This window comes from Corythoichthys intestinalis, chromosome 20 (assembly GCF_030265065.1).
Source record: "Corythoichthys intestinalis isolate RoL2023-P3 chromosome 20, ASM3026506v1, whole genome shotgun sequence".
Taxonomy (NCBI): Eukaryota; Metazoa; Chordata; class Actinopteri; order Syngnathiformes; family Syngnathidae; genus Corythoichthys; species Corythoichthys intestinalis.
This window is the reverse complement of record NC_080414.1, coordinates 25,952,308-25,966,817: the sequence shown is the minus strand read 5'-3', so window position 1 is coordinate 25,966,817 and position 14,510 is coordinate 25,952,308. Positions and strand designations below refer to the sequence as shown.

The 14,510-nt window shown below is 37.9% G+C and overlaps 1 protein-coding gene across 1 annotated transcript in view; it reads left to right on the top strand.

Annotated features, from left to right (window-relative positions):
* The first annotated feature begins 2,360 nt into the window (after positions 1–2,360).
* Positions 2,361–14,510, top strand: part of si:dkey-225n22.4 (collagen alpha-1(XXI) chain) — a 92,226-nt gene continuing 80,076 nt past the window's right edge. The window contains exons 1-4 of the mRNA XM_057824177.1: positions 2,361–2,444; positions 13,903–14,021; positions 14,096–14,234; positions 14,354–14,490. Coding sequence (XP_057680160.1) covers positions 14,150–14,234; positions 14,354–14,490 — 222 coding nt within the window. The 5' untranslated portion in view covers positions 2,361–2,444; positions 13,903–14,021; positions 14,096–14,149. The remainder of the gene's footprint in view (positions 2,445–13,902; positions 14,022–14,095; positions 14,235–14,353; positions 14,491–14,510) is intronic.

The window sequence follows — 14,510 nt, the reverse complement described above, 5'->3', positions numbered from 1 at the left end:
CTTCTGACACAACAAGACATGGAAAAACTTATGCATGCATTCATTTTCAGCAGATTGGACTATTGCAACGATATATTTACAGGTCGTGATAAAAAATCAGTCAGGAAGCTGCAGCTAGTACAGAATGCTGCAGCCAGAGTCCTCACAAATACAAGGAAGCTGGACCACATTACACCGGTTTTGAAATCGCTACACTGGCTTCCAGTGAGTCAAAGGATAGACTATAAAATACTACTGCTCGTCTACAAAACACTTAATGGCCTTGGACCAAAATACATGCTTGACTTGTTAGATTCCTATGAGACATCCAGACCCCTAAGGTTGTCTGGAACCGATCTTCTGCATGTTCCAAGAACAAGAACCAAGCAGGGTGAGGCAGCATTTAGTTATTATGCTCCTCACCTCTGGAACAAGTTACCCGAACCTCTGAAGTATGCTCAAACTGTTAGCTCTTTTAAATCAGGGCTAAAAACGCTTTTGTTTAGCACTGCATATCCATAACTGTCTATATATTTCAATCTACCTGCTTTCTATTCCTCTTGTGCTTATCTCCATTGCTGATTTCAATTATTATTAGGAGTAGTAGTTTTTGTTTTATTTGTATTTATTTATTTTTATTCTCTGATTAAGTGCGATCTTTTGTCTTGGTTTTTACGTTGTATTGATTTAAATGTAATTTTTATGATCTTCATGTGATGTAAAGCGCTTTGAATTGCCTCGTGTTGAATTGTGCTATATAAATAAATTTGCCTTGCCTTGCCTTGCCTTATAATCAGAGGTTTTATTTCTCAAGGATGTCCCTGAGGTTGGGCAACTCTAAAGTGACCAGATGTATTGTTCCCAAAATTTCCTCCATGCATGTACAATACCTTTTGAGTTTGTGCCATTTAAAATAGGAGGCTGCAACCCACGCAAGGATGACATGAACTCCATACAGTACCCAGCCTAAATCTGATAGCATTAGTTTCTGACTGCATTAGATTGATTTAATTTTCTCGATAAAATCAGAAGTTCTGAAAAGTGAAATCCTATAGTCTGCATAAATTGCTCTTCTATACTTTACATCAGGGGTGTCCAAACTTTTTGCAAAGGGGGCCAGCTTTGGTGTGGTAAAAATGTGTGGGGGGGCCAACCTTGGCTGACGTCCTTTACGTAGAACAATATATTTAAGCAAATTTTAGCAAGCCATTCTGTGTGTCACATTTGCATTATTATTTTTTTTTTATATTAATAATTTCAACAATCTTGCAACTAGCCTCTGTGGAGTTCTCTTTCGACTCTCTGGCGCTTGCGAAATACTACTGCTGTGAAATCAAACTAGCTTCAAGTTGCTTCAATTTCTCGCTACATATCTTCCCTGTAATTTTGTCATACATGTCAGGGTGTCTTGTTTGGCAATATTGCCTCACATTGAACTCTTTAAAACAGCAACTGTCTCTTTGCAATGAGGCAGACACAGTTGTTGCATATTTTAGTGAAGAAATAGTCCAATTTCCACCTATTCTTGAAGCGTCAGCTGTCTCAGTCAACTTTTTTTTTGTTTGTTTGTTTGTTTATTGTCGCATTTTTAGAAAATTGGGAGTAAAGGGTCACACGGGGAAATGTTGCTTGGAGTGCTGCTGCCTTTTAGTGGGTAAATGAGAATTTAGTGTGTAAGCTACTTCATAAACTGGTAGCAGTACTGCTGACCAATTTATTAAGTCTGTGTGCGGGCCAGACGTTATTGATTTTATGACAGAGGCTGGGGGCCAGATGAAATTTGACCAGGGGCCGCATTTGGCCCCCGGGCCGCATTTTTTGCACATGTCTGATTTACATGATGAGTTGCATTAACTTACAAGAATAAACTAAGTGGGCGAAAAAGCTTTTCAATGCGCATATGTGATTTAACATTCATTGCAGACCCTGTAATTTATTGAAACATCTGCGTGGTTTCAGTTAAAGCACACTGTTTACACAGTTCCAGTTTACACAGAATGAAAACCTATTTGGTCCTAAAATAGGATTGCGATGTTGGATTAGTATGTTCAGCTAGGAATTGTATTAACGTCTTTTCATACCTTTAGCTTAGCAGCTGATATCCTTCTGTACAATATTTTTCATGCAGTCATAAAATAATGAGGCTTTTCATATTATGTTTGATACAAAATTACCACTAACTGCTGTATAAAACACAAACATGAAGCCATGTCTATGCTGTGGTTCATGCACATGTCTAGTGGACGTCAGCGCAGGACTCTGGCTACATTTTGTGGTGAAGCCTGCCACAATTTGCAAAGGCCTGCCCTGACACTCCTACCATTCCATATGCCAACCAGAGGGAGGACTGTCACTAAAAAATGGGACTTCTTTCTCCTCAACTACTCCTTACAGTCACTTGTGAATACTTGAAGCTGAAGAACACGCACGGTCCTGTCATCACTCCTTGACTGCATCCACAGAGGGTAAGCAAGCATTTACTGTACTTCCTCTGCAGTGCTGTTTGATGCTTTTGATGTAGATAAGGCTATGGTTATATTTTATGGTGTACAGAGAAAATGTAGTTGTTTGGGAGTTGTGTCGAAAAAGTGATATTCATTAGATGATTTTGGTTTATTGCTTATTTGTATGTTTGCTCTACGGATCCATGTTTGGTTAACTTTTCATTGTCCTTCGTGTTTTCATGTCCTCGGCTTGGTTTGGCTAGAAGTGACCAACCAGAAGGACAATGCGGGGAAAAATGCTAAATATACAGCATACATGAACTGTGATTATAGGTCAGGGAAGTGCGCCGCTTTCGGGTAAAGGAGCTTCAGTCTTTCCCATCATGTCTTTCGGTATTTCAAAGACATGCTGTTAGTAAGTCTAAAATTGCTCTTCCATCATAATCATTCCATGTGAAATGGCAATCATAATTGTGATCTATATTTGCCTGCCTGAAGTCTCAGATTTTTATTTCAAGAGATATCCTCAAAAACTTAAACAACTAAGACTTTATATAAAAGATATACTTTAAGTTAAATTACATTTGAGGAAAATATTTGATCCTTTCAAAAAACTGGTTATCTTCCACTGAGTAATTTCCATTGATTATGTATCTATGTAAATGTCCTAGAAACAGGAACACAAAATGTACCGGTAACCATATGATGTTCTGACGCTAATTGCAAGATCTTGTCAAGAGGGGTTTGAAGATGATCATGAATAAAGTGAGGTCTTAGCCAAAACTACACGGGTAGAGTTTAATTGTTTCAATAGAGCAGTCGCCAGGAGAAGTCATTGTAAATCCTGCAGCACCACAGCAACACCGTCCCCTCCCCTCTAAAGTTTGCACGTGAACACCTGCAAGATTCAGAGATGGCTTGGGAATTTCTGATGACAATTGAACTCCTTGCATCGATTCTTCCTGTTGTTTCAAGGCAGAGAACTGCTGACTGTTACCTGAGGTAAATCTTTCCCCATTTACAAACATGGAATTGGAAACATGCTGGTTCTCTGTTTAACATACAGCCAAAGCGACACAAAAAGAACTTTAAGGTCATGACTGGAAAGTCTCCTGACTGTAGTCCTATGCAGCAGCCTTACAGCATTATGCATTAGAAAATGATCCGTAAAGTTTAGGGGACGAACATTCCTCCTGAGATTGGAGCAGACTTTTAGAACTACATCTCCAGTTACCAAGTTGTGGTTTGCTGCGGGACTTTATATGCTTATTTTCTTTAATCAAATGCAAATTAATTTATAAACTTTATATGATGTCTTTCGTGTCGATATTACGTCTCTTGAGGGTCTTAATTTATTTATAAGTGGTGAAAAGTACAAAATCAAGGGCTCGATTTTTTTTTTTTCCCCCAACTTTGTCATAATATTATGACCAGTAGTAAAGTCAGAAATATTTGTCGCTGCTCGGGTAAATACTCTAGTCTGCTCTAAAGATGCTCGTGTACAATTTTATTAGTCGTTTGAATGGTTTTAAAAATGTGATTGTCCTGGGCCTGACTAATATTTTGCACAGTTCTACACGCTGCTTGTCTCGGTTCTGGAAGCACTAGTATAGGTGCCTCTTAAAAGTGGGTCAGTAGGCGACCAAGGGCTGTACTTCTGTAGTTCACTTTTTATTATTGTTATTTTGTTTTTTATCTCCATCTTTTTATTGTATTCTGTTGTCATTTGGACCTTGAGTCTGTTAGTAAAATGGACAGCACAGTGACCCCTCGTTTTTTGGGTTAGGGTTAGGGCTAATCGAAAATGGGCAGAGCCTATTTACATTTAAAAAAAAGTGTTCAATGTATTTATTCAGATTAAACAACATTGGGAAGAGACACATATGACATGTTTTTCCCCAAATTATAATTAAAAACAAAATAAAATAAAAAAAAAACTCTTATATGTATACGTATGGCGGAAAACACTCAGGTGGCCTGAAGTCCCGCTCTGAGACCCCCAATTTTGCCAAATTTCAAAACTGTCCTATATGCATGTGTGACACATCATTGGAAAACTCTTGGGTAAAAAAAAAAAATTTGAGCAGCACGGCATTTAATAAAAAAAAAAAAAGAAAAAAAATTAAACCCCTAAACCCGAACTCGAGGTGAGAGCATGAGAGAGCATAAGTAAAGACAACGAGATAGAGATTTTAACGAGATAGTATCGCATACTTACCTTATTTTGATCAAAACTCTGTGTAGCATGTATCACTGAGTGTCAAGACACAGCTGTGAAAAGCCACAGATAGACCTTTAGGGGATTTTATGGGTAAAACGCGGTAATATAACAATGGTAGCGATGCAGAAATTGCAGACATTAAAGAGTAGTTGAGATTTTCAAATATTTCCCCTTATAAACATTTTCCAGTTTTTCTTTGTTTTGATAAATTATTTATCATCTAAAATATTGAAAATGTGACAGACAAAAAACAATGAAACGATAGTTATGAGGTAGATATCTGATATTTACAGACACTATTTTTTTCATTGTGACGTAATTTAAGTTTAAAATATGCGAGTGAATACCTAATCACACCTAAGAGATAAAAACCCCTATTGGAGAGAGTATTACAAAAAAGGAAGCATGACTGAGCTGTGCAGCCAAGCCCTTATTCAACACCAAAATGAGTCTTCTAACTGGGCCAATTCGACCAAGTGTGCCAAATTCTGTGGCTCAAAAGCTGCCTGAGTCTCTGAAAAAGAATATTTCCTTTTAATGGCGAACCAAGGGTCGTCACGGCAACAGACAGAGACGTGTGGACATGGGCCATAAAATAAGTATTACAAAAGGTCTTGAAACTACAATGACCAACCTGAAAAGAACTGGACATATATTGGAAAAACGAGTGACTTTCTATTGCCACTAGTTGGCGCTGTAGGGTTGATGCAAATGACCCCTAAAGGACCCTTCAGAGTATAACTCAACAAGCACGAGATGTTTGGCGCAGATATGTTGTAGATCTTCCAAGTTATGACTGTTGTGGTGAGACGAAATGGCTTCATTTTCACTTCTCCTGTTGGACTCTTCTGCTTCAACCAAACCTCAGTATTTTTCATCAGGCACCTGAACACATGTCTTAAGGCTCCCCTGATGCAGGTTTGGGGTGAATAGATTTTTTTTCCTCGGAGGAGGAGCCTGTTTCGTTAAAAAGGGCATTTCCTGTTCCCACTAGGGGGCGCTGGGCCTAATGGGTAATATTTCAATGCATTCGTGTTAAGGGTGGGATCCCGCACATACATGCCAGATATGAAAAAGATTGAACGTTGTGTCAAGGAGCCATTAGTCATTTACTGAATTTCATTTTGCCGAAAAAATGGCCGACTTTGGCACGACGCCCAGGTCAGACCCATGAATGAAAACGCACCATTTTGAAAATTTTAGATCTCCTATGTCTTCTGAATAGTCTCACCAATTTTGAAGATGATCCAACTAACTCCCTCTGTGACAAGGTCTCAAATGTGCACCCTGTTAATTGATCACATTCGATCCAAAATACCCAATTTCCTCTTGGGTTTGGAATATGGGTTCAAGAGACTTTTTGGAGCAGTTTTGCATAAGGTATCGACTCCCCAAATTTCATTGCTGTACGTTAAAAAAACCTAATACGAAACGCCTTTGTGAAAAATTCAAGTGGGCGCCACTGAGCCATTTTGTTACATTTTTTTGTAACGTCGCAAGATTATCAAAATTCACGCATAGCCGCATGTATGTGCAAAATTTGGTGAGTTTTCGTGCATGTTCAAGCCTCCAAATGTAAACTGTACTACAAATGGATAATAATTTCACATTCGATCCAAAATACCCAATTTTCTGTTGGATTTGGAAAAAGGTTGCAAGAGACTTTTTGGAGCAGTTTTGCATAAGGTATGGACTCCCCAAATTTCATTGCTCTACGTTGAAAACCCCCAATACGAAAAGCCTTTTTTTAAAACTCCTTCCTGTCGCTACTAGTTGGCACTGTAGAGTTGATGCAAATGACCCCTACAAGACCCTTCAGGGTATGACTCTCAACAAGCACGGGAAGTTTGACGCAGATATGTTATATATCTACCGAGTTATGACTTAAGTTTTTTGCGAGACAAATTGTTGACGGTCATTTTCACTTTCCTGTTTGGACCCCTCCGCTTCAACAAAACCTCAATATTTTTCATCAGGCACCTGAACACATGTCTTAAGGCTCCCCTGATGCAGGTTTGAGGTCAACAGATTTTTTTCCCTTGGAGGAGGAACCTGTCTCGTAAAAAAAAAAAAAAGCATTTCCTGTACCCACTAGGGGGCGCTAGGCCTAATGGGTAATATTTCAATGCACTCGTGTTAAGGGTGGGATACCGCACATACATGCCAGATATGAAAAAGATTTACCGTTGTGTCAAGGAGCTATTAGTCATTTACTGAATTTGTCATTTTGCCGAAAAAATGGCCGACTTTAGCACCAGGCCCAGGTCAGACCCGTGAATGAAAACGCACCATTTTAAAAACTTAAGATCTCATATGTCTCCTGAACAGTCTCACCAATTTTGAAGATGATCCAACTAACTCCCTCGGCGAAAAGGTCTCAAATGTGCACCCTGTAAATAAATAAAAATTTCATATTCGTTCCAAAATAACCGATTTCCTGTTGGGTTTGGAATATGGGTGTCAATGCTTTTTTGGAGCGGTTTTGGACAAGGTATAGACTCCCCAAATTTCATCGCTCTGCGCTGACAGACCCTAATGTTATAGGCCAATTTTAAAATTTCAAGGTGGCGCCACTGAGCCATTTTGTTTTTTGCAACGTTGCAAAATTATCGAAATTGACATTTTTCTGCACGTATGTGCAAATTTTGGTGACTTTTCGTGCATGTTCAGGCCTCCAAATTGGCTGTTTTCAGTTGCCCTGGGAAATAAATAAATAAATAAATAAATAATCTTTGCAAAACAATAGGGCCTTCGCATGCTTAGTGCTCGGGCCCTAATTACCTTTTTATGGCTGGGTTGGAATAAAAGCGGTTGCACGGCATCTGTAAACTGGGGTCTCCAGGGTAAAATGGACAAATTGAAAATAGTTTGGGGGCTTAATGCGCCATGAAAATGCTATGGCAGCATATAGACACATTGTTCTATCAAACACAACAGTTCTTTTGGCTTAAAATACAGCAGTTTTTTAAAGAGGGGTGCTAGAGCAGAAACTGCTTTTTCAGCCTTGTCTGTTTTCCGCCATATACATATAAAAGAGAAAACAATGATTTGTACATGTTTATACGTGCATATACTGTATTTTAATATTTTTAAATAAAATAACACATTAGATTCTGGTGGCTCCTTCCTTGACTGACGTTGATGACGATGATTAAGAAACAACTGTGCACTTCTATGAAGATGACACAATGCACAAGTGTCAAGGGTTAAGGTTAGGGGTTAATAAAGTACCTCAAAAATCCACGAATAACTCAAACCGCAAATTTTGAAGAGCAAACTGGCGAGGGAACGCCCTCTATCTCGACTGTCAGAGAAGCATTCTTAGTCTTATTTTTATTTACTTTGCTTTAGCATGACATTGCACTGCAGGTTCGTGAGAAGTATCTTGAATATCGGTTATATTTGCACAGAATGTAGAAAAGTATGGTGCGGAAGTCATGACAAACTATTTTGACATTGATTTTAGTATTTAGTCTCTTTCGAATCAAATTCACATGTGGAGTCCCTCAAGGGACCATTCTTGGACCACTCCTATTTAACATCTACATACTTCCCCTAGCTCAGATCATGGAACAGTATCACATCTCCTATCCAGCAGATGACACACAATTCTACATTTCTTTGTCCCCACATTATTATAGTCCCTTAGTCTTCCTGAGTAAATGCATTCATCAATCAATGAATGGATGTGCCAGAATTTTCTCCAGCTAAATGTAGAGAAGACAGAAGTGATCATCTTTGGGCCAAAAAAGGAAAGGTCAAAGATAAGCACGCACCTAAGCACAATGTCACTTACAGCTACAAATCAAGTCAGAAATCTTGGCGTAATTATTGGCTCAGACTTAAAATTTGACAGCCATCTAAAGTCCGTCACTAAATCTGCTCATTATACCTAAAAAAAAAATTAGCCAGAATTAAGGGGTTTCTGACTCAACAAGACATGGAAAAAGTTATGCATGCATTCATTTTCAGAAGATTAACCTATTGCAACGGTATATTTACAGGTCTTGATAAAAAAAAAAAAAATTAATCAGGAAGCTGCAGCTAGTACAGAATGCTGCAGCCAGAGTCCTTACAAATGCAAGGAAATTGGACCACATTAAATTGGTTTTGAAATTGTTACACTGGCTTCCAGTGAGTCAAAGGATAGACTATAAAATACCAATGCTAGTCTACAAAACACTTTTAATGGCCTTGGACCAAAATACATGCTTGATTTGTTGGATACCCTATGAAACATCTAGACCCCTAAGGTTGTCTGGAACCGGTCTCCTATATGTTCCAAGAACAAGAACCAAGCAGGGTGAGGCAGCATTTAGTTATTATGCTCCTCACCTCTGGAACAAATTACCTGAAGGTCTGAAGTGTGCTAAAACTGTTAGCTCTTTTAAATCAGGGCTAAAAACGCTTTTGTTTATCACAGCATATCCATAACTGTCTACATTTTCAAACTTCAAGCTATTTGCTTTTTATTCCTTTTCTGCTTTATTTCCATTTCTGATTTTAATTTAATGCGATTTTCATGTACAATTTTATTTCCTGTTTCGATTGCCTTTGTTTTAACGTTCTTTTGATTTAATGGGATTTTTATGACCTTCATGTGATGTAAAGCACTTTGAATTGGCCTTGTGTTGAATTGTGCTATACAAATACATTTGCCTTGCCTCGCCTTTCATCCATTTTCTAAACACCGTATTTGTCGCCACTTGGGTCACACATGCTGACTTTAGGCTAAAAGGAAGGATAAGCTCTTAACTAGTTGCTGGATAGAAAATCTGGTGTGCACCAAGTTTTGCTTACATTTTGCAATTTCTAAACACAACACAGGCTTTCGCATAAACATACCAATTACAAATTACTCAAATAATCAAGTGAAAGTTTTTCTCAGCCTTGATGTTTCCAATCCTCCTGCTCATTTAGTAATTTAATGGGCCATAACATTATTAGCCTGATAATAATCTCCAGGCCTATAAAACTTTGCAAATTATTACACTAAAACAAGCCATCCACCTTCTTATCCATATTTTCATTTGTTTCGGGGTCACAGAAAAGGTGGAGTCTATTGCAGTTGAGATTTTGCCAATCACAGATTTACAACCACACATTTTTTGTGCCTCTAAATAACATAACGTGTTTTTGGAATCTGAAAAGTCTGATTACCCAGAGGAGAGCCCACAAAGCGACAGTGAGGACATCCAAAACATTCCAGGAATAAATTGGATCCCTTCTTACTGTCGGTCAACAAGACCTTTGAACCACTCACCCATTTTATGAATCAGAACCAGATATCTTTCATAATATGACTGGAGTTATCAATATTACAGCTATTTAATAGGAAATGTAAGGAATATATAGCGAGTGTCTCTAGAAAAGTGGTCAGCAGACTCTGCACAAGGAATGTTCTGTGATTGCGAAGCCAGTGGCGGTGGTTGATGTGGTTGGTTGGTTGTGGTAAATGCACCTCAAGGTCGAGGAATTTTGGTGAAGGTACCCACCTATACTTGCTGTGTGTACATAATGAATGACACGCTTAAAATGAAGGAGTGATGTGACTAAAAGAGAGGATGTAAAGATGCAAGCCAAAATGAGAGAATTTGGAGCAGCCATTTTTTGGAGGATCCCTGGGAAGACATTTTTAGAAACCATGTGTTGTAATAGTAATTACTGTTTCCAACTCAAGTTGAGCCATGCTCGATGACACGAATACCACATTTTTGAATCTTTATAAATAGGCACGACAGATCTAGACCAGTTGTATCTAAGAGGAATACATGTGGTTGATGTTTAAACAGCAGTAAGCGGTATGACTTTTTATGAACATAAGCTACATTTGTTCATTGTTGTGATTTATGAAGAGTTTAAGATGAATAATGATGACGACAATAGCATGTTCTTTTGAATTCTATAAAATGAAGGAACTGCAGAATCTAAACATCCAAAATACAAAACTAAAGTAAAAAATCGGACTGTTTCCATTGTGCAATTAAAAAAAACATTTGGAGGGGCATCCATTTAGTCAAGAATATCACCACACAGTATTTATATGCAATACTTAAGCTTGAAATTAGTTTTCAGGTTTTCCAGTTAAATTCTTTTTGGGGTTTCCATTTATAATCAATAATGATATAAGGTGACTTGTGAATTTCCTTTGATTCTATTTCCTTAGTGAGCATTCTACATGATATACTACGTACATGACTGATCAGCATAAATAGCATGAGGGCAGTATTTTGATATAACTTTACTCTGGTACAATTGGCTTTTTTTTTTTTTTTTTTTTTTAATAGCACACTAAGGTGAATCCTTTCGATGTGCATAAACTTCTAACAGAGATCCTCCCATCTGGGAATACTTAAACCAAACTTGATCTGTATGGAGACATACTATGCATTTGTTTCCTCATAATTCCAAATTGATCAGTATATGACAGCATATTACCTTGCCCTGATGTAACCAATTTTAAAGGCTAATCTGTCAAATCTAATGAAGTAGTCGTCATCCTGCCCCATTGGATCTCACCTGCAAGGGAATTTGGTTGCGTCTACTAGTAGAAGCAGAGTCCAGACAGTGGAAAACGAGCAAACCTCCAAGACAATGAAAGCATGTTTGTGCACACATTGACAGTATTCGGGAAGTACACTGACAGCTGCAACAACCTGTCACAATTTCCATATTTTGTTTAGCAGTGGCTCTCAACCAAAGCAAGTCCTTCTCTTACAGACTGAGACCCCCTTGTTGCCATATTTTTTCTTATAGAAAGTTCCACTGTATGTCCTAAGGGAAAAAAGTTATTGAATAGCACATCTCAAACTGCTGTTGCAACATCGTTTTCAAGAGTTACATTATATTAATTGTCCCCAACAACACCCACTATTGCATACTAGTCATTTCACATTCAAGTATTTTGCCCCTTAACCATCTGATGCAAGAATTTTGAAATCCTCAGTCATGATTTTTTCCTGAAATGTTTTTATACTTCTAAGGACATGAGAAAAATCTTTCTTTGTTGCTGTTAAAATGAATACCAGATCTATAAAATGTCGTAGGTACCGCAATTTTCGGACTATAAGGCACACCTGACTATCAGCAGCCACCAACAAAATTTAACACGAAAACGACATTTGTTCATAGATAAGACACACTGGACTATAAACCACAGCTGTGCCCACTGTATTATGGGAATATTTATACGAAAAGACATTAACCAGTAACACTTTGACAGCGGCATCATGAGACTGTCACAAGACCAAATGGACCACCGTGAAGTTTTGAACCAATTGGCTACAAAATGTCATTTGTTCAAGAAGTTTCATTTGGTCATCACTGCTGCATTGGGGGAGACAATCAACCTTTGCTGCCACCTGCTGTCAACACTCTTATCATCCAACATGCCTCCTAGCATGTATTGCAACGCTAATAAAAAACAAAATTCATGTTCTGTGCGAATTACATCTTTAGTTACAGTTCCAGTTATTTCATTGATTGCTAGTTATGGCTTTGTTTGACAGTGGCGCCATAAGAATGTCATAAGACAATTATAATTATGATATGACACTGTCATGAACCTTAATGAATGCTTATAACGGATGTCATTTAGTGTCATTCAGCAAATTATCCCACTTTTGAATGGATGTAAGGGATCCGCGTTGTACATAAATGGAGTTATTGTTTGTTTGTTATTGTATTACAATTTGCGGGATGACACTTTTTTTTTTTCTTTTTTTTTTTTTTTCCCCCATTTCATTTCGGGCAGTTACATTCATCTTCACGAATACAGTTCTTTGCTTTCAAGAAACACAGAGATAAGAAACGAAACAAAACAAAACAAAAAGAACTGATTAAATCCCACCCCGATTTCTCAATTATATAACACTTAATGACATCTGTCATAAGCATTCAGTAATGCCCATGATCTTGTCATGTCATAATTATGACTGTCTTATCACAGTCTTATGTCGCCACTGTCAAATAAAGCGTTACCAATTAACCCAAATAAATCCGCAAATAAGCCACACTGGACTTTAAGCCGCAGGATTCAAAATGAGGGGAAAAAAGTAGAGAATTATAGTCCAAAAATTACGGTATCTAGAATCTCATCTGACTCAATCAATCCCAGTCCTGCTTTTTTTGACCTGTGACCAGTCCCAGGAACAGTATGCATTTTCACCAAAGGTATATGGGATATGTTTTGGTTGGAATCACACTGGACTAAGCAGTATATAACAATTAAATCTAAATATGAACGAATTATTAACTTTTTTCCAACTCTTTCCTGTGTGCAAAAGGCTCTGAGTCATTCACAAAAAAAGTGAATGCATAAAGAGGTGTTCCTAGTCTATAATATAGTTTCTATATTCTCACTGTCTGTTTGACACCTTATAGCTTTCCAAATTACCGGTATTTAGGTACAAAATTGACTAGAGCAAATTCCATTAAACGTGCCAGGAGTGAGAAGAGGGTTCCAGATCCTGAGAGAAAATGGTGTGGTATAGGACTGTCCTCTGTTCAGCTGACTGATCCTCCCATTCCTTTAAAACTCAAGCCAAAATTCTGCAATGCACCCTGCCATGTTTAGACTTAAGTTTTCCCATCACTGCTCTGCATAATGTGCACATTGTTATTTTGTGCAGTCCAGCATTGTCGTACGTGGAGCCATGTCTGGGCTGTTAAATGAAGAGCGGGAAGGGCTCACATCATATACTGTATGTTGATGTACATCAGAAATTGATAGTATCCCATAATTTGGAGTGCACGAGGAAAGGCATAGGTATGTAATGACATTTAAGGAAATAAGATGGTACAATATAGCATTTTTCTTGTTTTAATTTCATGCATTTTACAAATCTAGAAACTGTAAATGTATGGTTGTACACAACGACCATGTATCGAGCACTTAGGTAATTGATTTTCTTCGGTGTGCTGTGTCGTGAATATTTTTACCATTAAAGATGACAGCTACAGTAAAACAGGTCACCAGCAAATTTGAGTTATTCATCACTGAATTATTGTTTTTGCCTTTTCCACATATTGTACATGTCACTGCTAACTAAATATACAGTAACAGTATTGTAAACTGAAATTGCTTGTGAAGAGGATCACGCCAGCATCAGTGTGCACACTGAAAAGAAAGCCATATAGCTTTCCTGAGGCATTATGAGAGTTTAAAGGTTTAACGACACAAGCAGAATATTGTTTTCTTTTATTAAAACATTAATAGAAAAATGGTCATGTACATTTTCATTTTTTAATCTACAATAGGTTGGTGGCCACAGCCATTGAGCAGCAGGAATTGAAGGAATTCCGACATCTAGCCAATTCTGTGCGCTTACTAAGCTGAAAAGGACCCAGACAGTGCAGTGACCTTGACAGGATAAGTGGTACATACACAAAACTAATGTAACTATATATGCTGGATGTATATTTTGTATTCTCATGTTGTTGTCAATTGAAGTTTAAGACTGACTGAGTTGGACTGAACTGAGGGGAGCCACCCTCCAAAACTGCCATGTTGTTCTGGGCTGTGTGGAGTATAATTTTGTTGCTGATTCCACTGGATTCTGCAGAAAAAGAGAATGAGGATATCCGAGCAGGTAGAGATGATAGTTTGATCATGAGTTCTAAACATTTCGTGTTGTCTAAGTGATAGTCTGTGTATGCTTTAATCAAAATGTATTTTTATATTGTTTCTTTGTACATGTGTTATGTTCAGGCTGCAGCACAGCAGTGAATGACTTGGTCTTTATTGTTGATGGGTCGTGGAGTGTTGGGGTTGCGGATTTCGAAACAGCCAAGCAATGGCTTATCAACATCACCAGCCAGTTTGACATCAGTTCTCACTATACACAGGTAATGCAACTACAGTAATA